At 36.4% G+C, this 27,611-nt stretch overlaps 2 protein-coding genes across 6 annotated transcripts in view; one reads left to right on the top strand and one right to left on the bottom strand.

The window, feature by feature from the left end:
- SLC5A12 (solute carrier family 5 member 12) overlaps nucleotides 1–6,279 on the top strand; it is a 46,700-nt gene extending 40,421 nt beyond the window's left edge. For all 4 annotated transcript variants that reach the window (XM_082342453.1, XM_082342452.1, XM_082342454.1 and 1 more), the window contains 3 exons: nucleotides 248–351; nucleotides 3,677–3,804; nucleotides 5,780–6,279. In XM_082342453.1, the coding sequence (XP_082198579.1) occupies nucleotides 248–351; nucleotides 3,677–3,804; nucleotides 5,780–5,932 (385 nt within the window). In that variant the 3' untranslated portion in view covers nucleotides 5,933–6,279. The remainder of the gene's footprint in view (nucleotides 1–247; nucleotides 352–3,676; nucleotides 3,805–5,779) is intronic.
- A 7,576-nt stretch (nucleotides 6,280–13,855) lies between these two features.
- Nucleotides 13,856–27,611, bottom strand: part of ANO3 (anoctamin 3) — a 427,831-nt gene continuing 414,075 nt past the window's right edge. For both annotated transcript variants that reach the window (XM_082342533.1, XM_082342534.1), the window contains exons 23-27: nucleotides 27,179–27,331; nucleotides 26,150–26,297; nucleotides 22,213–22,293; nucleotides 21,928–22,033; nucleotides 13,856–16,935 (exon numbers count right to left, since the gene is read on the bottom strand). In XM_082342533.1, coding sequence (XP_082198659.1) covers nucleotides 16,753–16,935; nucleotides 21,928–22,033; nucleotides 22,213–22,293; nucleotides 26,150–26,297; nucleotides 27,179–27,331 — 671 coding nt within the window. In that variant the 3' untranslated portion in view covers nucleotides 13,856–16,752. The remainder of the gene's footprint in view (nucleotides 16,936–21,927; nucleotides 22,034–22,212; nucleotides 22,294–26,149; nucleotides 26,298–27,178; nucleotides 27,332–27,611) is intronic.

Raw genomic sequence — 27,611 nt, forward strand, 5'->3', positions numbered from 1 at the left:
GTCCTCATTGTAACTGTGATTCAGTAGCAAGACTTGTAATTCACAGATGGATTGGGTTGAGTAGAATATAAAGTACAACTAGTCTACAGTCGGTTTTTAAAAAAAAAATAATCAACTGACAAAAAGTTAAGCTTTAGGGGTTTTGAGAGATGCCAGTCCCTAAAATGAACCCTCGGCTGTCCTGTAAGTCACTGTGCATCATGACTTCACACTCCCGGAACTGATGATGTGCCATTGTTCTCTGCAGACCTGCCATCGCTGAGACCTGGTATGCGCTCTCCTACCTATACTACAGTGCAGTAGGCTGCCTGGGGTGCGTGGCTGCTGGAGTAATCATCAGCTTTGCGACAGGTCGGTTACATGCCTTCCTCTTCTGGGGACCAAGGAAGACGTGGGCAGGTCTCACACACTTCTGGACTAGGCAGCTGTCTTATGGGTCTGAATTTGGGTCCACCACAAAAAGTCCTTTTTCCCAAAGAGATTTATCTACTTTCTCCAAACTGACATGTAAAAACATCCCCCTGATTATTGTACATGTGATTACTAATATGTATAGTGTATTCTTAAATATTCCCCATATGTTATTAAAAAAAGATGTTTAGACACATGGCCCTCAGGGGCCTGAGTAGGAAAAATCCTTTGTAATATATCAGTAAGAAGATTAAATAGTAAGAGTGGTTCTTTTCCCCTTCATCTCAGTTTTTTCCTCATAAATGCCTTACTATCTCATGGGTTAGTCTTTACTAACCTACTAGATAAGCAGAAGAGAGTCTTACTGTGGCTTTTGCATATGGTGTCCTTCGGAGGCCACTCTGCTAGGCCCAGGAGCTCTGCAGGGAGCAGCTTCACTCTACGCCATTTCTGGTACCAGTGTTGACTTTCCTGTACCTTGAGCCATAGTTCCTCTGATGGTTCAATGTCCTTTTTATGCCAAAGCTCATGAAGGATTGGTGGGGGAGGATGGCATGGAATAGGCCCACTGTAATCTACTCTGCCTCCTTGGAATATGCAGTTTAGCTGAATCAAATATTAAGATATTCTAGTTTTCCACTACCATTATATAGTTACAGGCTATACGGGAAGTCAAGATTCCTACTTAACACAAAATCTGAATGGCAATATTCCTGGTGACTAGAAACACTATGTGCAAGCTCCAATGCCTTATTACTCTGGGCAAGAGACCAACAGCTCTTCATTTAAATTTAAGCTAATCTTAGCTATGCTAAGGAATAGACCATAAATTTTGTAACCCCAGCTGTTCATGTAGTAACAACTCCTCAAATATTTTTCTTTATGGAAAATGGACTCAAATGAAAGGTGGTCTATTTATGGTGCTTAGATTTTTGCCTCGGTGCCCTAACAACCATGGAGGCTTCCCTGATCCTAGTAGGACACACCTAGACTTATCAGTTGAGTGGTCAGTCACCTTTAGAAGACAGCTAAAGTTTTAGCTGCCTGATTCCAAAGCAGGTATTATGGGCATCATAAATTCTAGGTATTTTCCAGATGCTTGTTGGAATTGACATGTTCTTGTGTTGATGCAGCAGCCATTATGTTGTATTTAGATGGAAACTCCTTTGCCATCTTGAGCACAAACAACAGTCCTTGTATCAACCCTTGTGTTTTATTTTTCTACAAATATCCCAAATCTTAGGGAAATGTCCTTAACACCAAAAGGAAGCACCTTATCAGAGGGTAATTGTGACACTTGACCGAATCTTTGAAAATAGTTTTGATCGTTGCCTCCTGGTACCTATCTTCCAAATGAGGCCCTAGTGCTAACTGAACACCTTCAGGTCTGGTCACAAAGGGGCTTTAATAAACCTTCTATAACACCCAGTGAATCTTTAAAAATGTCTTAAAATGTTAACTGTTTGCAGGACAGGGTCATTGGGGAAGCCAGAAGACTTTTGTGGGCCTGCTCATCGTGTGTCATATATTGTCTTGTTCTTGCTATTTGTCTTGCTTGGTCTTAATAGGTGATAATTTCAATTCTGCGTCTTCTAGGTGATCTAGCACTTCAAATATATGCTATTTATGTTACTCATAAAATAGAATTATGTCTATTTTGATTAGTACCTCCAGATGGTTTATATCATTAATGATTCTCTGCATCAGCTATTAAAAGGTGATCTTGGCCCAAGATATATTTTAAAGTTTTCGTTATTACTGGTAAAATTCTACTGGGCAGTTAAGAGTTGTTTTCCCTTATCTCGTTAACCTTGTGAAATGAAAATACCATTTCCTAAATCAAGAACAAATATCTTCATCAGTTTATCAAGTGGCCATTACCTCCCACTCTGAGGACACTGTGTGGGTTTATTCTATTCTGGTTTCCACTGCACAGCAGTTTGTACTCATGTGAACCTTCCCAATTTATTTCTTCATGTATCATATAGCTACAGGTGTCTCAGATATAAAACCTTTAGTTATCAATTCATTAAGTTTATCTCTTAGGTCGGGGGTCAGTAAACTAAGAACACATCTGGTCCATTACTTCTTTTTATAAATAAAGTTTTAGAGAAACACAGTCATGCCCATTCATATACTATTGTCTCTGGCTGATTTCACTCTACAAATGTAGAGTTGAGTAATTGCAACAAAGACCCTCTGGCCATATGTTTACCGTACACATATATATGATTCCTGACAATTTAGAATGTAATCTATAACATTTATCTGACAAGATCAAAGATCCAACACAGAGGTTAGTAAACTTTTTATGTTAAAGGCTAGACAGTAAATATTTTAGGCTCTGCTGGCCAGAGACTCTGGTTCCACAACAGGATTGAAGGAATAGGACATTGAACAGGTATTTTTTTTTTATAATTACTATTTTTTTCTGCTTTTTTTTTAAACATCACTTATAAATTTATTTATTTATTTATGGCTGTGTTGGGTCTTCGTTTCTGTGCGAGGGCTTTCTCTAGTTGTGGCAAGCGGGGGGCCACTCTTCATCGCAGTGCGCGGGCCTCTCACTATCGCGGCCTCTCCTGTTGTGGAGCACAGGCTCCAGACGCGCAGGCTCAGTAGTTGTGGCTCACGGGCCCAGTCGCTCCGTGGCATGTAGAATCTTCCCAGACCAGGGCACGAACCTGTGTCTCCTGCATTAGCAGGCAGATTCTCAACCACTGCGCCACCAGGGAAGCCCTGAACAGGTATGTTTTAATGATAAGGAAGGAGATGTCAGGGAAGTCCAGAGTAGCTGGAGGGAACATGAAGGTATTCCTTGTTCAGGATTCTGGGGTGAAAGGAAGAAAAAACAGTAAAAATAATCTTCTTAATTTCACTAATATTGATTCTGATAACCTCTAATAGATCTGATTTGGTGGAAAACTGAGAGCTTTCCTAAAGGAGGAAATTATATAATTCCTGCAATCTCCTCTGCTGGCTTACAAAGGGTACTAGGAGGGCTTTCCACAATAAGTATTTAAAAATAAATATGTTGTTTCTATTTGTTTATAGCCGTGAGTTTGCCTGACCTGACAGTTTGTGGACATTTAAAAGCAAACTCTCACTCTTTTGAGCAGTTACCAATTTCTGTATTTTAACCAATCAGGCCTCTTTTCACCCTTCTGCTAAGAAGTGACCTGCTTCTCAAGTGGACAATGCTTAAATCATCAAAGAAACTCCTGGAAGCGTGCAACACCTTATCCATTTTTCCTTTTGTTAATAGGTCACCAAAAGGGCAAGGATATTCAACCGCTGCTAATTAGACCAGTTTGCAATTTATTTTGCTTTTGGTCCAAGAAATACAAAACACTGTGCTGGTGTGGTGTTCAGCATGACAGTGGAACAGAGCAGGTGAGCTGATGTTTGAGCTTCTGAACAATGTGAATTGGCTCAAAAGGATTCCCTTTCTGCCCATTTCAACCATCTGCAAGGCTGGGTGCAAGGAGGGAAGGCAGTGGATATGAGAACCTGGAAGAATCTGGGTTTCCACTTCAGTTACCTCAGCTAACTAGTTTTTAAGTATGTAAATTATGTTGATAGGTAAATGTGCCTTTGGGCTGAATTGTCGTTGCAACTGATCAAGTTCCAAACTTCCCTTTAATCCCTGTGAGGGTAAATTCTACGAAAATTTTTAAAAATTAATAATAGAAAAGGAAGAAAAGAGGGGGCACATCTAGTATAATGGTGAAAAGCATGGGCTTTAGAGTCAGCCCTGGGTTTAATCTGGTTCCATGCCTAACTTTCCTTGGGTGAGTTATTTAACCTCTTGGAACTTCAGCTTTTATCTGTGAACTGGGGGGAAACCATGCACCGTGATCTACACATGAACATCTCCAGTGTGCCATGAGGTGTAAATATAAAGTAAGATCTATTGGTGGAACTTCTTAGATAGAGAAGTGACAGGATACACATAACCTCCCAGCTCTCCCCTTATCCCGCTGAGAATTGTGTTTAGGCCACACAGGGCCAGGGACATTGTTCCAGGGCTATTAAGGTCTAGAGACACTGTCTGAGTACGATTAAGGTCATATCAGCCCAAGACCACCAGGAACAGCCTGTGGTCAGACCAAATTGGACTTAGTGACTTGATACATACAGCAAGGGGACAGGGCTACCCCAGGGGAACCAGGGAGTGCCACCCTCACCAAGAGGGTAAGGTTCGGGGTCCCACTGAAAGATTCTGAGAAGGGTCTAAGTAAGAGAAGTGGGAATGAAGATAAAGCCACCTGGGGCAGCACTGGTTAGAGCAGCAATCACTCAATGAGTTATTATGGCATCTGGTAATTCCAAGACCTTGGGAGAAGCACTGTTTCCTGTTGGAATTGCAACGGGTCTTATCCGTGTCTGTCCTCTCAGCCTGATTACAGGCAGGCATTTCTTTTTCTTTTTTAGTGAGGGCTTATTATTTTTCTTTCAGACCCAGATATTTCACTCTTTCAGTACTTTAGGAGAGACTCTTCGCCCTCATCACAACTCCTAAGATGTCATTTGCTTTCCTTCCCCCAAACACCATGATAACATGTATGTGAAGTAAAGCTGAGTTTCATAGTTTTGCCATGAGGAGAGCATCACCTTGACAAGGGCTCAGAGTGGGAAGGCAATCTATTTGCTGAGATGACAGCCAGCAAAGCAGTGTATTGTTTGGATAAATGGATTTTGAGGAAGTTCTAGAAGGAAAGAATCATGTTATTTACTGCTTTATAGACTTACCTTCCCAGGCCTGAGTTTCCTGGAATAAATGAGAAATCCTGTTGATGCAGGCAGCTTCTGTTCTCAAGGCTGAGTCGAGAGTGGGAGGGGGCACTTAGTATGTCACTACTGGGCTCCTTTGCCAAAGGATAACAGCAGCCTCCTGGGAAGTTTGCATACAGGGACCCCTGTTGTAACCAGAGGCCTTGCTGTTCACAGGAAGTGGGGGGGGCCCCCTTCTGAGACACAGGCTTGTCTCTCCTCAGGAGGTAATACTACTACCTCACAGGACTGTTGCACTAGATATATAAACTTCACACCACACATTGATGTATTGTGAATGCTCACTAAATTGTTCTTTCTGTTTTTATTATCATTAGAAGTAGTACCTACATGGATTGAGGCATCAAAATTATCAGTTAGGAAGTGCCTTGGGTCAGTTATTTGTACTTATTTTCATATCAATCTATCATTTCACATTTATCTATCATTTATTTATTTCATGTTTATCTATCGTTTATTTGCATATTTATCTATCATTTTTTTCCAAAGGGAGAAGCCTAAGCAAGATTCCCTCAGTTTGATTTGGAATACATTAAGACCATCCCACTGATATGTGTCTTTCCATTTTCCTCAGGAAAACCTTGAGAATGGCACTACCTGGAAACAAGGGGCTGAATCTGTCTTACGAAACGGCCTCAGGCGAGAAAGCTTGGCCCATGTTCCAGGCTATGATCCCAAGGACAAAACCTATGACAACATGGCTTTCGAGAAGATTACCCATTTCTAAGGCAACACATACACACACACACACACACACACACACACACATCACACAGCCCGCATACTTCTTGCCCACTGGTTAGTAGACTTCTCTACTTGCCCCTGCTAGAAGACAGGGATGTCTAATATGTATTTACACTTATTTAAGACCACAAATAACATGACTGTTCCCCAGAATATTCTGAAGGTTATTCTTTGGAAGACCCCACTTTCAGGTGAGAAAAAACAGCCAAGCGTTAAGTGCCCCAGCAACTTCCTTTTTGAATAAACTAGGGCTTGATTTCATCATAGTGCAAGAATCAGTCTCCTTGCTTTGTGTCATAATAAACTTCAGGGATTTTGTTTGTTTGTTGGGTTTTTCTGTAGTTTTTTTTAACCATCAAACATGTTGCAGTTTGCAGGAGGGGAGATGCACATTAAATGCTTCCCTGACACTGCTGATAAGACAAGGGAATGGGATCCACCCCAGCAGCCCCCCTTCACATATATGTGAACTCATGTCACATCCCTGCATCCTTCAGGTACAATTAGAACACTTAACTGCTTTTGATCCCTCCCCCCAACCCACCCACCCACCTTTAAGTCCTCTTGCAGTCATTCTTGCGATTACAGCTGTCCTGACCAAGCCTTGAAATTAATTTTGCTCAGCAAAGGAGAGACTGGTATGTTTGGTAAGTAGGAGTAATTATAACTAAATACCCTGCTCCCTTTGTGTTTTCAGTGTAGTATTTCTTCTTCCCTTCTATCACCTTACAATGAAAAATTCAGTCTGTGCTCAGTAAGAAGTCTGGAGTCTTTCTCCAGGGCTGGGTAAAGAGGAAAGGCACATCCTATAGGAAGCTGTTAGGACAATATTGTGTAAAAGAACCTTGTAGATAGCTTACCAGCCCACAGGGGATTTCAGTAGCCCTAGGGTCTTCTTTGGTGCCAAAGGCTTTGTCCACAGGATTTCTACTCTTTTTGTTCAGCTCACACCTAAAAGCTCAATGCATTCCATCAGGCTAAGGTGACAGAAGTAAAGATCTTAGCAGTTGAACTCTAGAAAATAATTGTTAAAGTTCTGGAGTAAGAGGGGACTACAGATCAAGAAGTGAATTAATAAATGGAGAGGCAGTGAAAGCTTTTTGAAAGAAGCAAAGAAATAAAATCCTTAAAGGGCAAAAAAGAACCAGTGCCATATGGGCTAGATCAGAGGAAAGATAGTAGGAAACAAACCAATGTCTCAGTGTCAGGTATATTAGGGCAGGTGCCAGATATTTATTTAGGTGGCCAGGTGAGATCAAGAGGCCTAGAAAGAATATGTGTCAGCAAAGTAAGAAGAAATGGTCCAAATAGGCAGGGATAAGGAGTCCCAAAGGCTGGGTGGTTTAAATGTTACCCAGGAGGAGAAAACTTTAAAAGAAGCATGAGATAGGGGAAAAATTTTATGAAACTGGTGTTTATTAATAGGGAGAGAAGCTAGAAAGAGGGGAAAAACAGTCAATAGAGGAATTTAAAAAATAGCTGGAGTTTATAAGCCACAGTCCATTGCTTGCCTTCTCTTCTCCAGTCTCAAAGAGGAGGGGAATTAATAGGAGAGGAAGAGAAAATTGGGCTGTGGTTTACAAGAGAAACGAGAAAAATACATTTTGAAAAAGGAGGAAAGAAGTGAAAAGGGAGTACACTGGGGAAAATACCTGAAAATGAGAAGGAAAAGAATTTCTAAAAACGTTTTTGAGGTCCAGCAAGTTAATGAAGGTATTGATCTAAGTATTTGCAAATTGAGAAGTGCAATTACTTTCCAAATGATTTAGTAGTTAGGACATTTTTATCAATTAGAACTTCAGAAATACATTAGGTGAGTGTTGAAATCTGGGCCAAACATCACTGGCTTAGTCAATATGATACAGAAGGAAAAAAAAAACCCCTGAGGACAAGAATTAGATTAACAGTAGCTATATATATATATATATATACACTATATATATGTATATATGCACTATATATATAGTAGCAATATATATGAAATTTATATATATATATAGTAGCCATATATATATGAAATTTGGAATACAACTTTCACTTGGAATTCCACAAAACCAAAATGTACCATATAGTTTTTCATTTTACTCACAGATTCTCCCACAAATTTTACTCACAAATTATCCTACAGATATTTCACTAGCTCAGTACTTTCCCAGAAAGTTTTTTGGATCCTTTTTCTTTTTCAGTCACTGATTCTTTCACCTGGAGTGTTATCAAAGCATAAAATGACTTGCACATGGAAAATAGTACTATATTATTATAAAAATATCATGTGATGGAACCTATGGCATTCTGAGGTCACATTTCAGAGCTTTTAGAGGTCAGTATAGGTAGGCTGCTTGATTCTTCCTGATTGAACAGATGCAAAATCTAACACTTTAGCTAGAGAGCAGATGGGGATCCACACGGGAACCATCTTCCAGAGTGCGTAGAAACTACATTTGCTGTGTAGTGAAGCAGACGGGAACTACAAGGGCACAGTCAACAGATTTGCCTAGTCAGTCATAGTACACCTCTCCTCCCTCACTCCTCCCTAGGGATGTCGGCTCAGAGTTGTGTCAAGGCCACAGGTGCAGTACAAAGTCTGTCCAGGGCTAAGTTCAAAGCCATAAAAATGGGTTAAATTTGTGGTTGGTCTTGTCACAGAGTGAGCAGGGATATTTTCAATAAGAAGGGCAATGAATGATGAGCTCCTAGGATGGCCTAAAATGTGCCAAACTTGATGCCAGTCTCTATCTTTTAAACATACTCACAGATATGGGTAAACATGGAACAGAATGACCTCAGTGCCTCTTTCACTCATTCGGAATGAATTCGTTTTGATGACTGACATTCTCTTTGTCACCATTTGGAGCAAGGAGTACAGCTTATTGACTGAGGTGAGGGATTGGAGTCAAACGGCTTCAGGTTCAAATGTAAGCTGTAACAAAAATTATCTTGGTAATCTTGGGCAAGGCTTTTTGAACTTTAGTTTATTCACAAATTGAAAGGAGCAAAAATTGTCCCTACTTAATAGGATTGTTGTGAGGATTTACAGAGGTAATCCTCTAAAGTAGTTAGCACAGTGACTGACCCGCATGGAACACTCAACTCTTGTTAGTCTGCAGTATATGAAGAAAATGGTATCCATTCCAGTATTCATTTTAAGTTAAATTGGTTCACTGTTTCCCTTTAAGATTTTCAAGATACTGGTTTAGTATATGCATTACTGAATTAGTTTGAAATTAGAAATAACGAGATAAACATAATGCATTATATAAATTAAAAGTCATGTCACATATTTTCAAACAGTAGGTCTTTTAATGCTGAGTTTAAATAAAATATGATTTTCCAGAGAGTAACTTTTCTAAAGATCTTAAATTCTCGAAAAAAAAAAAAAACTACTGTTATAAAGATAGACAAGTTTTATTACTGAAAAGTGCAATATTCATATCTATGATTTAAGTACTACATTTATAAATGTAAACATTGATAAGTAAACAGCATCTCAACCCAAGTTTGCCACTCAATGCACAGTTAATGGCAACTGTGATTCTCTAAACAACAATGGAAGGGGGAGGACTTTTCCCTTTGTTTAATTCAAATAAATTTTCTTTAATATAAGTTTCATTGTTTTGTGATTTTATGGGGTTATACCATTTCTTTCTAAAGATAAAAACAAATAAACCACAGACCAGGGGGCTTGTGAACAGTATTTCAAAGAGAGTATTATTGAAATATTTTTATGGTATTACAATCTTAATTAAACATTATTGCAAAGATCAGATCAGAAAATAGAAAAAACAGAGGAGTCTCCCTTTAATTGTTCTTTTAGAAATAAATTCTTTTAAAATACTAGCTCTCCTTCTGTACATTTGACTATTTAGAAATCTCATGGCTCAATCTCAATATTGTAAGGTAAATAAGTTTTCTGTAGAGTTAACCTCTTTTATTCAGCATTAATAACCTTGAAGTATTGATATAATCTATTTTCAAACAAATAAAATTTAATTGATATTACCAATGATGTATATTAAAATGATACAAAAATTTAAATTAAGCAAGCGTAACTAGTAATTGTAAATCACCTAATGGGTTATTTTTATTTGTAATTCTTGGAAAGAGTTAATGCCATTATTTCCTCCTCCATTCCAATCTCCTGACCAAATTAATCTAGATTTGTAGACACCTATGTGAATAACAAACACTAATAAGCCCACCTTTCTTTTACTGCACTTTTGGTATTTGAAATATCAAGCTATCTTCACAAGACAGATGTAAGGTTATAAATGTTTGGCTACTTAATCACAAAATGGCCCTTACTTGGGATGTCAGTATATCAGTGGCTCTCTCACTATACTCTCATGACAAATTAGAAAAATAATCCTACTCTATAATGGAAAATGTTAGTTGATAATGATATTTCTGTACATCAACAGGAAATTCAAGATGATATTTTTGTATTTCCAAAATTGTATGCAGCTTTTTCATAGAGCCCTGGAATACCACTAAATTTAATGCTATATTTTATAGCATTAAATGCTATATTTTTCTAATTTTAGAAAAAATGCCTATAGAATAAGTATAGATATATGATTATTTTAATTATTTCTTTTAAAAATAAGTGCAGATTGAAGTGCATTCAAGTGATTAATGTGACTATTCTCTACAGGGTTAGGAGTGGGATGTAAAATAGTTATTTTCCCTAAAATCTTTTATTTAAACAATATAGTAAGGCAGGTCTACCAAGTGACCAAGTAAATATATATCAAAATAAGGTTTGACACATTGTTATATAACATGACATCTTTTTCAGTGTTTTCGATAATGTCTATAACATTTGGGCTACCCAGGGCTTCACACACACACACACACACACACACACACACACACACACAGAAGTAAACATTAAGAAGATTTTATGACAATACAATAGGTTACTATATATCAAGAAAAGCAATATATAATGGTGATATCATTTATGGACTTGACCTATTTGTCCTCAGGAATTTCCAGAAACAACAATTCATCTGTTTTTTAAAATTGTTTTAGCAAGTGCGTACACAGGTATTCATAACACACAGTTCCTAATTATAGAGTCTGCTTTGACACATTTGAAAAGCCAAGAATAATTTCATGTAGTGTATTGATTTCATGCCCCCTAATGTAACTGCCCGGTAAGAAAATTAATGATCAATCCCTAAATTGCTTATTTGTAACAGTATAATACAGTCAGGCAGAATTTGTAGAGAACTGAGCAATCAGACCATGTTATTGACTGATTCAGAATCTACATTATAAAGGTTTATGAATCTTTATTGTTCAGTTCTTTCAATAATGTTGATGAAGACACCATCTAAAAAATTGATTCAGTTTATTTCAACAGAGCAAAGAGCTTCCTTAAATTGGCTTTAAAATTTCTTATGAGAGTTTGGAAAGAATGTTTTTAATGATTAACAATCGGCATTGTTAAGATTCATATTTTTAAGATTTTCAGAGGAAATATTGAGAGTAAAAGGAAAAAAATCAATATTTATAATCGTCTGGCTAAATATATGGTTGCAACATAATTTCTCATATTCAGAATGAAAACACTTGGAGAAATCCGGTCTGTCTCTTCTGGCCTTCCCCAAGTTCCCTCTTCAATTACTCTAGTCTTCAAGGACTCTAATAGTTCTTTCCTACTTTAAAATTACAATATAGAGGCCAATAACCACCCGTCCTAGGAAGATAAAATTTTGCACTTATTTTAAGTGCATTTTCATCTTCAACATTGAAAATTGAGATGTTTATTCTTTGGCTAGAGTTGTCACTGAAATCTAAGCTTACTAGATTTAGCTTCATAAGTCTTAAAATAGACAAGAAAAAAAAAAGGAAAACAAGACAAAAACCTTTCATTTCTTCTTCACGTTAAAAGATGAACTAAATTGCAATTGTTTCTCAGTCAGAAAGAAGGCAGGGTGTGCTGACAGCAGATACCGAATTAGGATCCGCAAAATAGACATTTTTGCTTTGGTAGTAAAGTCTCCGTGTGCCCCAACACACCAACCCCAAAACATTGCTTCCACAATCATCTTTGCCATCAGAATTTTCTGGCCATTCAATCCCCCTCTTCTCACTTAGAGAACAGCATCCAAAAGATTACAATGGGTCCAAATCAGTGGGAAAATCTGCTCACACTGCTTGTTAGAAAAGATACTAAATTTGGTCTAAAGTGTTTACCTGGTAGCATTGAGTGGCAGTGACAAAATAATTATAAAGGTTTTGAGGCAGCTTAAATACCATGGGGGGGGCTAGCCATCCACATGACAATTATTTTTGTGGGGAATATCTAAATGGATCTCATTCAGTTTTGTTTTTCAACTCATAAATTTAGGAAATGTTTGCTTTCTGAAAAACAGAGCAAAGATACTGCTTTTCCCACAGAAAGAGTGAGAACTGAGATAGAAATAAATATTCTGAAGAAGTCAATGCCAGCATATGCCTGAAAATCTCATCCTCTTCCTTCTTAGGGAAAGATGGAAAGCAGAATCGACCTAGCTGACTGTCTAGTGTACAAGGCTCCCACTTTGGGATAGTTGTACATGGAACAGTAGTTTTTTTTCTAGGGAGAATGTGCTGGAGCACACATTGGTAGTCATAAGGTTGTAAGGTAGGGTGTATAGGCTTCTTCTCCCTGATGGTAGACTTTGATGGTCCAAGAAATTGGATCTGGTCTCAAACAAAGAGTCTCCTCTCCCAATCTGTCTGCTTTATTTTACTTTCTTGAAAAAGATGCCTTAATGTGAATGTGGCTAGGATGCAGTGGCTCTAATATTTGGTTCTCTAGAAAGAAAACCATCAAATGTGGTCGTGCGTGTGGTTTCTGAGATGAACCCAGATAGCAAGTACTCTTGAAGGTAACTTAACACCACTACAACTACGTAAATCCTAGCTAGCAAGAACCTAAGCTGATCAATGATCCAAGCTAAAGCCCAATCAATTTTCCCTTTGGACTATGTTTTGTTGGCACATTTCATTTTGAACAGAAATGTCTGTAGGGAAATGCTCACCTTTCCATCAGAAGTTGAGTTTTCTAGGCCATTCCTAAAATGTTTTCTTTTGAGCTACTGAGGATAACAGGAAGGACATAAGATGTTAACTGATTCCCTGGATAAAATGTACAACTATTCCCAGAGTTTGGTATAATACTGTGATTTGGGGGAAAATGGAGTGAAAATATCTGATGACTAACAGGACTGAGTTGGGCGTATCTCACAGAGAATAAGTGCTCACCTGTTCTTACATAATAAAAAGAATTCCTAGTCATGTGTGTGGATGCATGCACACACACACACACACACACGCATACACACAAACACACCCTGGGTCTATGTCTCCCTGTCCCCAGTTGACAGACTAATCAATTCAGCCTTATCAGTTAAGCAACTCTACACAACCTGGATTTTCAATTTTGACCATCAAGTTGAGAAAAAAATGGGCAATTTGGTAGCCTCATGTTTATAGTTGGCCCAATATGTCCTCCTTCCTTGGCATGAATTATATCTGCTAAAATTCCTGTTCCAAGGAGATTTTGATGGTGATTGATAGAGCCAGCACAAGTGTGAAAAAAAGAAAATGCTTGTGTGACAGAAGAACTAATCAAGCTTCCTCCCCCAACTTTGCTAACACAAAGCATTATTAGGATCAATGTGATACTCCACCTGCACTTTCATGTGCAAATGCCTTGATGATGACAATGAGCTTAACGGAAGACACATAGTCAAAACTTTTCAAGAGTGGGGAAGGGCCCACAAGAATAGGAAACTATTGCCTTGGAGAGCTAAAGGGTGAGCAATCCCCTCTCCCCATACACGCTCAACAAATCCCAACTTAATATTTAAAAAACAAGCAGGATTAAATTTAACATGCAGATTATAGGAAAAAATACCATATCACATGAAAATTTATTGAGTGAAAAAGATTCTTTTTCATTGCATTCTACAACAGATTGTGATAAGAGTCATTTTGGAAGAATGTGCAGCATTCAGAAGTTGTATCTAATCATGCAGTCACTCAGGAGCATTTTATCTCAAAGTGCGTGCACAGACTCAGACAACTGCAAACTATTTCAGCTATAACCTAGAGCGATTTCCCACATACTGTACTATGAAAACGCTTCAGCTTTGTGCAACTTGTCAAGGCTGACTGCATGCACATATATATATTATTTATTTGTTTGAAAAGACAACAATTTAGAATAAGAAAATATATAAGCAGCATTCATGTAATACAGATTTCCTGAGAATAGTGTGTGTCGTATAAATCTTTGAGAAATAATTTGTATTCATTTGAAAACCATGATATAAAACATTTCTCTCAACTAAAGCAGAGTCTTCTAAAACTGATATACCCATGAGGGGCTGTCAGTATTTTGATGTCAACAATGATGAAGGCATAGCTAGATTCTACTGCATTGTTTCACAAAAGGAAAATTTCAGATAATTTTTTCATTGTTTCTCTGTTTTTCCATCGGTTTCAAAAAATATCAGAGAAAGCATTTTCTAAATCAATGTATTATAATTTTTTATTAAAAACACCTTTGTCTTTTCATGTTTTTCTCTCTAGTAATCAATATGGTTATATAAAAATAACTCAGAAAGAGAAGAATTCTCAAGGACACAGCTATCATTATTCTTTACTATAAGATAAATGTCTTTGTCTGTGTCCCTAATTTAGAACGGGACATAAATGTCAGGTTCATTTATGTCTTCAACAGGCATAGAGAGTATTTATCCTCAGGCATGTGTATACATTTAACTAACAACAACAAAAGAGGAAATGCAGGTGCTACAAAAATGGAGGCGTTCAAAGTTCCTTCGTGTAGTTAGTAGAATTAGTTGCTATGAATAAGCAGGTGGCAGAAACAAAACCTCTCTGGAATCTGAATGGAAGAATCCCTTGTGGCAAGGGAATGGGAGGGAAATTTAGAGTCTGAGGTTCTTCCCCTTGTTCAGTCAGAGGGCAAGTAGGGAAGTGAACAGTTTTGACAAAAACCAATCAACCAACCAACAACTATAATCTATCAGCTTTTCCTTGGAGGGAAAAAAGGAAAAGTCAAAAAAATTTTCAGTGTTAAAATTATAAAAATAGTTTTCTAGTTAAGAGAAACTTTATACTTTTCTTGCTAGAGAAACCCTTGCATATATGTTACAAAGTAGCTTTATTCCCATTGGGTTTAATCTGACTTTATAAAATTTGGAAATAACTGTACTTTGTTAAATTGCACAAAAAATAATCACATATTTGTATGATTATGTATTCCTCATCCCATTCCCGGGGGAAGAAAACTGAGACTAGCTTTGTTTTGCAAGAAAAAGAGTCTTGATTTCTACCATATATTTTCTTATTTCAACTCTTCTCTTCTTTCCCATCCTGCTCCCATAGTTTATGCCTCCACCAGACTTTCTTTAGTTGAATGCGTCATCATTCCTACAACATCAGCCTGTGAACATTCACACTCACAGATACAGAGTTCAGAGAAACAGCAACTCCACAACAAAGCAAAAATTATGTCTTTCACAATTAATTTGACTTTGTTTCTAGTGAGTTTTCAAAAATAAACCAAACCAATCTACCAAAGAAATAATAACAGAAAACTCCCTTCAGTCATGAAAAGAAAGTAAAACTCAAAAAATGTATGTTTTTTACAAATAATATAAATTTATATTCATGCATTGTTTTCATCAGCTCATGAGCAAGAGTGCACATTGTTGGAAAAGCTTAAGTGTTGCAAAGCATCTGGCTTCTGTTTTCCTGAATAAATAAGCCACAGTGGCATACTGTGTAACTGGTCTCAGAGCTGCATGAATTATAACTTGCATTCCACATTGTTAAGGTGCAAAGATACACGGAAAACCAACATATTTACAGCATTTCAAGTTATTCTGTGAGAGTGTTGTAATAAATCAGGGAGGTGGAAATTAAGTATACTATAAAACAGCTTTCCACAGTAAAATATGGGTTCATCATGTTCTAAATGATATGAGAACACGCATCCATATTTTGTAACTCTGTGGCTCTATTGGCATTTAGCAAAAAAAAAAAAAAAAAAAATGCAGTAAAACTGAATCTGCCAGTCATAAAACAGATTTGAATGTAGCCAATGCAATAGAATATTATTTCAATGAATGGTATTCTTTTGGAGTCTTAGATTTTTGGTTTGACTACTAAAGATGTGTAACTCTTCAACTGCATAGTCAGTATAAAGCAGCATAAATTCCCTGTGTCACAGATCCAAAATCTCAGCAAGAAATAAGGGAAATTTCTATGAAACAGTAAGCTGAAGGGACATGGAGTTCAGGCAGCAAAGGTAATAATTGATTTGCCATTTCTTGTAAGTATCTCAACTCAGCCTAAGGTTCCAAAGACAACCAAAGATTAGTATGTGGGTGAGGCCCACATGATACTTTAAGTCATGCCTGGCCTGTGTACATTTACATGGAAATCTGTCTCTAGAAACCTCATCATCACCCTTCCTATTACACTGCAGCTGATGGAAGGTGAAGGTTTCCAAACATACAACTCCCTGAGGCTGGTTCTGAGAATTAGATCCTGGCTTCCTGCAATGTCAATTTAACCATTTTTTTTTAAGGTCATGAGTCATTTGTTTTCTTCCCTAGAAGCCTGGATATTTCAAATCCCAGAGATGGCTGTGATGCATTTCCAAGTAACATATTATACATATGTTTCGCCAGGTATGCCTTCCTCCTAGATCCCACCTAGAATTTGAAGTTGCCATCATGCCCACTAATGGTATTGCCCCTGCTGGGCAACAGTTATCAACTAAGGCCATTCATGGTGAACAGGGTGACCGCTTTTTCTCCGTTGTTGTTGCAAATGTTCTAGTTCAGCCTCATACATCATTTCTTGGACTAAGTACTTCTCCCGTCGTATTCGGTCATATAGATTCTTTGGTACATCTGGAATCAGGTAAGCGATGAATGACTTGATTCCAAAAACAAGGTGCTGAAAATTTAAGAGAAGAAAGTACATTTTCAACGATTCTAAAATGCTAATTATAAAACAGAAGTCATGAACAATGTTGCATTTGCCTTACAATCAAGCATCGGAACTCAGTATGTACCATCTAGAATATTAATATTTTCAAAATTATATTGGGAATACAATTATTGCCTTCCATCACATAAGTATTCCAACAAAGACATGTTGATGTCACTTTATAAACATTGAATGAATCTGAAATTCACACCTATAAAAACCTTATATATTATGCAATACTGTTATGATATGCTTTGTTATACACAGATAAGAGAGATCACGTGCAGGGACAATCCTTGTTCGATAGACTAAAATACACAGTGTACAAAACTCACAGAATACAGTCCTGCCTGTGATGCTGGATTTGGACTCAACCCCCAGCACATATATTTTTCAGAGTTTCTACTCTATTAAAAGCATATATTATTATAACTGCTCTAAAATATCTTATCTCTATTAATTATTTATTCTATGATAAAAATAGACTTAAAAAATAAACTGATAAAAGTATTGTATTTAAAAAAAGCAGGGACAAAAATCAAAAGGTAATACGCCAGTGGTTAAAAGTACAGATGCTGACTGAGACTGCCTATGTTTGAACCCTACTCTGACACTCATTAGTTGTGTAACCTTATGCAGATCACCTATGTTCTCTATGTCTCAGCTCTAAAGTGATGCTAATAATAGTGTCTCTTAAAGGTTGGTATAAAAATTAAACAAGTAAATATATTTGAAAGGCTCAAATGAGTGCTTCGCACAGTATAAGCACTACTTAAATATTATCTCCAACTATTATAAATGCATCCTATTTCTTTTCCCATGAACAATAAGTCTTTTAATTTCTCATAAAAGAAGAAAAATCTGATTGACAGACTTAGGAAGATCTGTAGAAAAGAACCCATTCACCTAAAGGACTTTGCGACAGTAGTCTCTACGTGGAAAGGAAGAAGGCACTTGTAACTGGGCTTGCTATATGTGTCCCAGGACTGCATAGTATTGATAGATCATAGAAAAGCAGGTCATATTTTCCCATAGAGAAGCAGATCAAGAGCTTCTTTCCTGACCAAATATTTGATATTCACAGAAATAGCCAGCAATGTGACTCAAGAGTACAGATATAAAAATTAAAAACATTTGTTACAATTTAAATTAGTAAGAAAGAATATGCTCCAAGTCCTATACCATAGTAACAGAGAAACCTATAAACTGATTCACAGAGAGAGTTTGATATGCAAGGATGGCTTAATATTAAAAAGGAAATCTATTTTTTTTAAAAGCTAGAGTTTGATACCCATTTATCAAGACACTATCATAACCAATCATCTTAAACAAAAAACCTACAGCAGATATCATACTTAAAGAAAAAAATCAGAAGTATTTCCACTGAAGTTGGAAAAAAGACATGTTTGTTCACACCGCTGCTATTCAACACCATATTGAAGTTTCCAGCAACACAGTAAGGCAAACAAAAGCAATGAAACATAAACCTTGGAAGTAAACATACAAAACTGTTGTTATTTGCAGCTGGTATTATCATTTGAAAACACAATCCCAACCAATTTAGCAGACAGAATACTAGAACCAGTAAGAGACTTAAACAAGGAGGTATGCCCATCTTAGAAAGACTATTTGTATTCCGGCAAAAATCAAGCAAATCATATAATGAAGTTTAAGACAGTACTCATAGCAGCAATAAAAATATCTATAAAGTTTCTAGAAATAAGAAGGTACAAATAAGTAAGAGAATATTTTAAAATATATTAAAGGACATAAGAATGATTTGAATAAATTCTATATTCATTAATGAAACAGCACAGATTTTGTAAATAAGTCAAAATTTGATTTCTACAAACGTAATTCTAACCAAAGTCCTTGCTCAATATTCAGGGGAACCTGAAAAATGGCTTCTAAAATTTATATGAATGATTAATAACTCCAAATAGCTAAGATAATTTTTTAAAATAAGAGCAAGTGTGGCAGGGTGGACGGTCACTTGCTTTATCAGATATGACATATTTAAATATTGCATTTAAATAGTGCAATAGTGATCCAGGAACAGACAAATGGAGTGATAAGTCAGAATACTGAGGCCAGAGATACACCCATGACTACGCAGGAACTTGGAATATTACAGAGATGGATTTACAAATCAGTGGATAGGTAATAGATGATTTAGTAAATAGCAGTACAAAAATTATTTCATTGTATGGAGAATAACTGTTTCACTCAGACGCTATAAAAACTCCTGGTATTAAAGACATGTGATAGGTAAGACTGTAACGTTAATAGTAAAAAATGTAGTAGAATATCTTTTTGAACTGGAGATAAGGAAAATGTCCTAAATAAGTTATACAAAATAAGCACAAACCTTAAAAGGAAAACAATGATGCGCTTGACTACATCAAAATTGAACATTATCTGTTTACAGATAAAGTTAATAGGTTATGGACAAGGAAAAGATACCTGCTATGTATATAACTGGTGAAGATTAATATGTAGAATATATAAGGAAATCGTAAAATTTGGTGACTCAACCAAAAATGGATCGAGGTGATAAATTTACAAAAAAATGAAGCCCAAATGGCTTTCTAGTACTAAAAGTGATGGTCAGTGTCATTAGTAAACAGACTAAAACAAAAAAAATTAAAGCAAAATATTACCTTACTCTTATACAACTGCAAAATGTTAGAAATTCAGATCCTATGAAAATCTGGTGAAAATCCAAGAGAATTTTGAAGAGCAATCTGTTGGTATTACATGAAACCGAGTATGTGTATAAACTAACAATTCCACACCTGAGTAAAATACTCCTTAAAAACCCTTAAATATGTTTACAAGGTAACATGCTCAAGATTCTTAATAAAAGATTTATTGAGGTAGAGAGAATTATTGTAGGTCTAAGCACCTATCTTTAGGAGAATATGGTATTTAATTTTGATGAAATATCATAAATAGACAAAAGAAATTATAAATCTCATGGATAGATGTCTCTCTAGATCTGAAAAAGTATAATGGGTAAGAGATAAAAATGAATTATTACATAATACCATTGAGGTAATTTTGAAAAAGAATACTTAAAATAATACTATATATATATATACACACACATATATATTCAATATACTTATAAACAAACATATATTCAAATAAAGATGTGGAAAATCTTCCACAGAAGAAAAGACAGTGGGTGCTTTTGGAGTGGGTGGGTAATGGGGAATGAAGAGGAAAAAAAAAAAAAAGGAATCATTGGGCTTAATGGATCCATGATGGTAGGTTGCTGTTAATTGAGGCATTTGATTAAGTCTTTCTACCTGAGCTCCAAAAGAAGATGAAGAAGAAAAAAGTGTACATTTTAACACACACAATAAAAAAGACTTTTTGGAATCATTGGATTGGAAATATGCTTTAAACTCTTTTGCTACCTGTAATAAAATAGAAAGTCAAGCTTCATCAGGAGACATTTTTATAGGCCCATAGAGTCACTAAATAATAGAATTTAGTCCTGGATTAAACCTTATTTCATATGCAAAAAAGTTTTATGTATGGCTATCTTTTTCTCTCCATAATTTTGGCCATAGGAAACAGATGCATTTAAAGTTTTTCCATAGACCTTAGTGAATAGATACTGAATATATTCCAGTGCTAAGTTCTTTACTGTATCAAGCTGGTTATATTTTAAGCAAGGCAATAATACTGTAGCTTCTCCAAAATTTCTTCACAGACTACAATCTAAAATTATTGCATGACTCTGATCATCAAAATCTGTGCACGTTTTATAAAAGTGTTCTCAGGCATAATTTATTGAATTATGCACTGTTGCTGTACAAATACACATGAACAACTATAATTAGAGCTGATTGTTCAGAAAATAAGTCTCTCCACCCCGATGAATAAATATGGGTTCTTTTGTTAGATGATGAAAACCAACCTTTCCTTTTTAAATTTGGTTATTAGGAGGCTCAAAACTAAGTTGAAGTAGAGTTGATTTACAATGTTGTATTAGTTTCAGGTGTAAAGCAAAGTGATTCAGTTATACATACATATATATCTATTTTTTTTCAGATTCTTTTCCCTTATAGGTTATTACAAAATATAGTTCCCTGTGCTATAGAGTAGGTCTTTTTGGTTATCTATTTTGTATATTGTAGTGTGTATATGTTAATCCCGAACTCCTAATTTATCCCTCCCCTTTCCCCTTTGGTAACCATAAGTTTGTCTTCTATGTCAGAGAGTCTGTTTCTGTTTTGTAAATGTTTATTTGTATCATTTTTATAGATTCCACAAATAAGTGACATCATATGATATTTGTCTTTCTCTGTCTGGCTTACTTCACTTAGTATGATAATCTCTAGGTCCACCCGTGGACCTAGAGATTATCCTAGTTTTCTGATATAAATACTCTTTAACATACATTATTCAGTTCTTGCTTTTTTGCATGTCATAGTGGTTTCCTTGTATCTGAACCTTTTACAGGGACATACTCAAGTCCTGTTTTGGAAGTCAGTGAGAAACTGACTTCAAAAAGGCAACTAGGGACTTCCCTGGTGGTCCAGTGGTAAAGAATCTGCCTTGCAATGCAGGTGACACTGGTTCGATTCAATCCCTGGTCGGGGAACTAAGATCCCACATACTGCGGGGCAAGTAAGGCCGCACGCCGCAAATAATGAGCTCACGAGCCTCAACTAGAGAGCCTGCGTGCCACAAATTACAGAGCCCACGTGCCCTGGAACCTGCGAGTCACAACTAGAGAGAGAAAACCTGCACACCACAACTAGAGAGAAGCCTGTGCACTGCCACGAAGAGCCCACATGCTTCAACGAAGATCCCTCGTGCCGCAGCTAAGACCCGACACAGCCAAAAATAAATAAATAAAAAATAAATCTTAAAAAAAAAAAAGGCAACTAATATATCAGTCAGAAAAGCGTTTACCCAGAGTAATTTTATCAGCCTGTGACTAACCTCAAACACAATAATGAAGGCCAATCTAGCAGCGAGGATATGCCAGTATTGTAGGGTAAATTCATAGGGTTTGGAACTCCAAGGAGGACCTCTGTAGTCTCGGTACCTAAAATCCACAAAAACAAAGAATTTGAAGAACAGAGACCAAAATGAGGAGGCCCCAAATGTTCTTAATTTGCCAGAACTCCAAAATGACAGTTTAAATGGGCCCATTAGCATGTTGAAGGGAGGAGACAGAATGGTGAAAGCAAAAAGAAAAGATAACTGTAATTTATAAGTAAATACCTGCAATAACCAGATTTTCCCATGCCAAGCTCACTCAGGTCAAAGAAGGATAGGCTATTGTTGACATATCCTGTTAAACAACTGGGAGAAAAGAAAAGAAAGCATATGTGATTCAGAGATTCATGAATTTCTAGTCCAATTCCTTCATTACAAATGATAAGATTTAATAAGTGCCATTATGTCTTTCATTATAATTATAAACTCCCAGCAACTCAGCTCTCTGATTCTATTCTCTGACTCCCATTACATCTGTGATTATGCCTTAATGAGACGGACTCTTGCCTGCCCTTTCCCTCCAATAGTTTCTATTTTGCCTTATCATTTGGCTTATGTTTTATTAAGTGTTTACTAGGCACTAGGCATTGTGGTAATTACTTCCTATGCATTGAAACTGCATAAATATATATAAACATGTAACATGATTTGGATAATTATAATCAGCCAATTGATAAACATGTTTATTTGTAATTTATTAACTTATTCAATACATATTTATGGAGGACCGATAATTTGTTAGAACAATTCTGGATGCTTGGTATTCAACAGTAAACAAAAAAGGCAAAATTCCCTACTCTGATGGTTAGGTATTAAACTGTGATCAGGGTTAAGTTTTACAATAGCCTTAGAACATGTATATCATTATCTTCACCACATAGATAAAAGAACTAAGATTTACAGAGACTAAATGGCTTTCTCTAGGCCTATAATTGTCAAAATTTCTGGTCTCAGATACCCTTTACATTTAAAAAAGCCGTTGAGGATCTCAAGGAGCTTTTTGCATAGGGGTATATCTATTGATATTTACCACATTAGAAATTGAAATAGAAATTTATGTTCATTCATTTAAAATAACTATCACATCCATTCAAATAATATAAATAACACATTTGAAAAATAGTTATGTACTCCAAAAGAAAAAAAACGTAGTGAGAAGAATGATACTGATTTACGTGTTTGCAAACACCTTAATGCCTGCCTTAATAGAAGACAGCTGGATACTCATACCTGCATTAAATCTATTGCAATATGTTGTTTTGGTTGAAGGGTAAGTAGAAAATCTGGCCTCATGCAGACAAGTAGTTGGAAGAAGGAAGACTATTTTAATATCATTTCAGATAAATGTCAATATTTTTCTTTGATATTACACCAAAGCTCTACCTGTGGTCATTTCTTAAAGTTTAGTTGTAAGGTGGAATCTTCATGTAACTGAACTTTCATTTGCATTGTTCCATATGGATTTTGCATTAAAATCCATAGGTCTATCTTGTACTTTGAATTCGTCATTTATCCATGCATGATTTTGTAACATCAAATTGGGGCCATTTGGAGAACATGTGTTCCCTGAATTATGCAGATCTTCCAAATGTTGATATATTTTTACTATAGACCATGAAAAAGCACAATTGTTAATATTGTCACTGACTTTTATCAGAAAAAAAAAAAACACCTATAAGTACGGGGAACCTTTAAAGCTCAACAAATATTGTCAATTATTTTCCTTAAAATGACAAGCTAGTTTTGTGCATTCTGTAAAAGAGTGTTTGCTAAATACCCAAGTCTGAATACTCATAGCTTGTCTGACAATTTTATTTCATGTTAAAAAAAAAAGTTTCTTTAGTTTGCAGCTCCAAAAGTTTGCACTTTTCTTTGACACTCTCATCACACGTTAGGATGCAGCAGAAGCGCTTTATGCGCACTCTGCATTTTGTCGAATAGAATATTGAGAAGACATTTATTCAAGGGTGGAGGTTTGGTAAAATGAATAATTATTACTGCTTCATCAAAGACATTCTGAAATTTCTTACTGGCATTTTAAAAATGGTGAATGTAGAGTGGTGCGAAATAGAATCATTACTAGTATTTTTTGGTGCCACTGCCTTGAGTGATGCAAAGCCACCAGAAAATTTTATCCCACCACTGCTTTTGTACCATCTGTGCATATGTCAATGTGGTGAAAAAAGCAAATAGTATCTTAGTATTATTATGAAAATAGTATTCACCTCATGGACCCTGAAGGAGATATGCAGCCCATAGGTTGAGAACCACTGCCCAGAACACAGAGTTGTTAGAGACTGGATTCAAGTGCCCATTTATCTTAGTCTAAACCCCAAATTTTAATTACAGGGCCACACTGACTTCAACTTCACTCCCCTCCCTGGCCATCCTAGACCTCATAACTTATCATTTCAGCTGCTCTCTTGCCAGTATCATCCTCTCCGTTGCCACCTTGTCTTTTTGCCCCCTTGCTCTGAAAATTTCCAATCTGAATGAATTTACCCCAGTTTAGCTGCTAAATGTACCTGGAGAAAATTAAATACCAGGAAGCCCCTATGAATGTGTGGTTTCAAACTCACATAAGTCCTCCACATCTCTTCTTGAAATGATTCTACATCCCTAGTCACTGCTAAAGGAATGGAGAAGGGGTCAGGTGCTATCCACGTGAAAAGTCAGTACCTGGAATGTGAACAGAGCTTATACCCATCCAATCTCATTTTCACCTGCCACTAGGTGGCAGTAAAGACACCAACAAATAATGCCTGTAAGGAAGAGGGCTTCCAAGCGAGCCTACATATTTTAAACCATTAAAATCTGCTTCTAGAACATTTTGAATAAAGAAAAAAGAGACTTTTGTGGTTTTCACTATTAATACTAAAAACCAATTTATATCTGTTTAGTGTTTTACAGTTCATAAAATGTTACCTCAGGCACCATTTCTTAAACATAGGTCCAGATTGATGATGTGCCTTTTAGTAAAAGGCAAAGTTAGCACTTAAATCTTGGGAGTTTGACTTCAAGTTAAAATCTCTTGACAAGACTCCAATATATAAAAGAAAATCTCCTGCCTTTATTACCTCTCTTTGAAAAACTGAGACGTACATTTGTGTTCAGAAAGGCACTGCAGTGTTCTGAGACAAATGAGTTCATCTGCAGAACTAAGGGCTGACTTCATCCTAAACCGGGGCTCTGCTTGCTCGGGCACACGTCCTGCATCTAGATAAGATGCATGCCCAGGGCTGCTCCTGAAGGAAGGAGGAGACACAGCTTCTCTTATCACTACTTTATTTGCTATCACTACTTCCACACCTAAGGCTAACCTCCAGCTAAAAACTCCAGTTTCTCTCTGTCTCCAAGTCCAGTGCTCCCTTGCATTCTTCAAGCTTTCAAGAAGGAAAGATCTGAAAAACTCATATCCCCTAAGGCAGTGGTTCTAAACTGGGTGATTTTGTCCCCCCAGGGACCATTTGGCAATGTCTGGAGACATTTCTGGTTGTCACAAGTCGGGGAGCAGGGAGGTTGCTCTTGGTATCCACTGGGTAGAGGCCAAGATTGCTGCTAAACATCCTACGATGCACAGGACACCCCTCCTCCTCAAAAATAGAATTATCTGGTCTATAACGTCAATAGTGCAGAGGTTGAGAAACCCTGTTCTCAAGTGTTGATTTAAATTTTAACAAAAAAGAAAAAGGAGACAGGTCTAGGGTATCATTTTCTGCATGCTTAAAATCTCTAGCAGTAAATTCCTTTAGAAAAATCTCTAGTCACATAGCTGAGAGCTTCTTCATATTCTGTATATCCCCACAAACTAGCTTAATTCCCTTCAGTAATTTAACTAGTATAGGCCTCAATTTCCCATCTATATAGAAAAAATATTGCATTGGATTCTTTCAAAGGTCTCTTCTAGTTCTAAATTTAACTTCTAAATACATTAAAATGTTTTTAACATTTTAATACCAGTGATGCATTTACACAGAAAATCATAGACTCTAAAATTATTTGCTGTAAAAAACACTGTTGCCCTTTTTATCCCACTTGATTCCGTCTAATAAACACATAAACACAATGATCAGAAACATTACCCTTAATGGTCACAGAACAAAGCTTCCCAATAAGTTCCCATTTTAATTACAAATAAAAAATGTGTACATTTCAACCTTACCTTTCACTATATTCAAAATGATTTGCACAGGGGCCATATTTGTATTCATAGACAAAACGTGGGATGTAATCAGATGTAATAGCAATTACAAATGCATTGGTAATCACAGCCAATATACCAATTCCTTCAAGAATTCCATACCAGATACCTAGTAGGAGAAAGATTAAAGATAGTGAGTAAAAAGACAAAAAGTTAAAACCCTTTAATCAACATTAATTTGGAAAAAATGTTTTAGTTATGTTGGAACCACGGCTCTGTCCATTATTTACTTTCTTAGGATGGTATGTATCTCACTACAGATATTACAGCTATTGAATACTTTTCCATAGAGGGGAGGTAGACACCATGTAGAGAGATTTGAAAATTAAAATATCGTTAGGAACTGGTTCATGTCTGTACCAATGAGATATAGACACAGCTGCTTAAGATTCTTCAAAGCCTATGTATAGAACTTGATGAGGTACTCAAACCTATAAAAATAAAGTTCTACATCGTTGTGTGAACTCTGAAATATCTGTGTTCACTATGGGTTTTGCCTTTATCTTTGTCAGCTACCTTTTTAATGTAAAAATACGAAAAAGTAAAACTAGTTTAGTGTCAAGACCTGGAAATCACTAGTTGACATTTTCTACTTCTTAAGAGGCCAATCGGGCATCATATAGATACACAAAAAAGCTTTTGAAATTGTATATAGTATCAATAGACTATTGATTATGGTCAAAACTGATGTTTCAAATAGGATTAAAGTTAACTTTAAAAAATAATGGAATGAAAAAATAAGCTCTGGAAAGGGATATATGAGATCCTTTTCAGTTACAAATAAGTTTATGAAATAGCATGTTCAGTATGAACTTACTCTCAACTAAGAGTTATAACTAAACTTACTCTCATTTCATTCTTTAGTTAATGAAAACAGTTTTGTTATGGCTGGAAGGGAGCTCCAGCAATAGAAACCCACATTGTGCTAAGTAAGATCAAGCCACCACTTGGCCTTAGCAATGCAAAAATCATGTACTTGCTGAATCTTACCTATGTCGGTTGCTCTGGCTGGCAAAGGCCTCCGCCACTGGGTGACAAATTTGTACGCATCCAGCCTGATTTCAATGATATTGTTTAACAAAGCCAAAAGAGGGGCCAGAGGAAAAGCCGCAACAAAGATGGTGGTAAAACCAAACTGCAAAACTGTAAAGGGAGAGGGTTAGAAAATCGGTAATATAAACAGTATCATTTATTGAGTGCTTTCTTTGTGCCATATTAGGCATCTTTACATAGATTGCCTTTAATCCTTTCAACATCCCTACAAAGTAAGCATGCTTATCCCACTTTACAGTTGAGAAAACTGTAGCTCATACATGTTAAGTAAACTGGCTAAAGGGTAGATGGATGAAAAATGTTAAAACCTGCATTCAAACTCAGATCTCAATAGATTGAAAGTCTATGAGCCTTTCACCTCTATGCCATG

This window comes from Balaenoptera borealis (assembly GCF_965194805.1).
Source record: "Balaenoptera borealis genome assembly, chromosome: 11".
Lineage (NCBI taxonomy): Eukaryota > Metazoa > Chordata > Mammalia > Artiodactyla > Balaenopteridae > Balaenoptera > Balaenoptera borealis.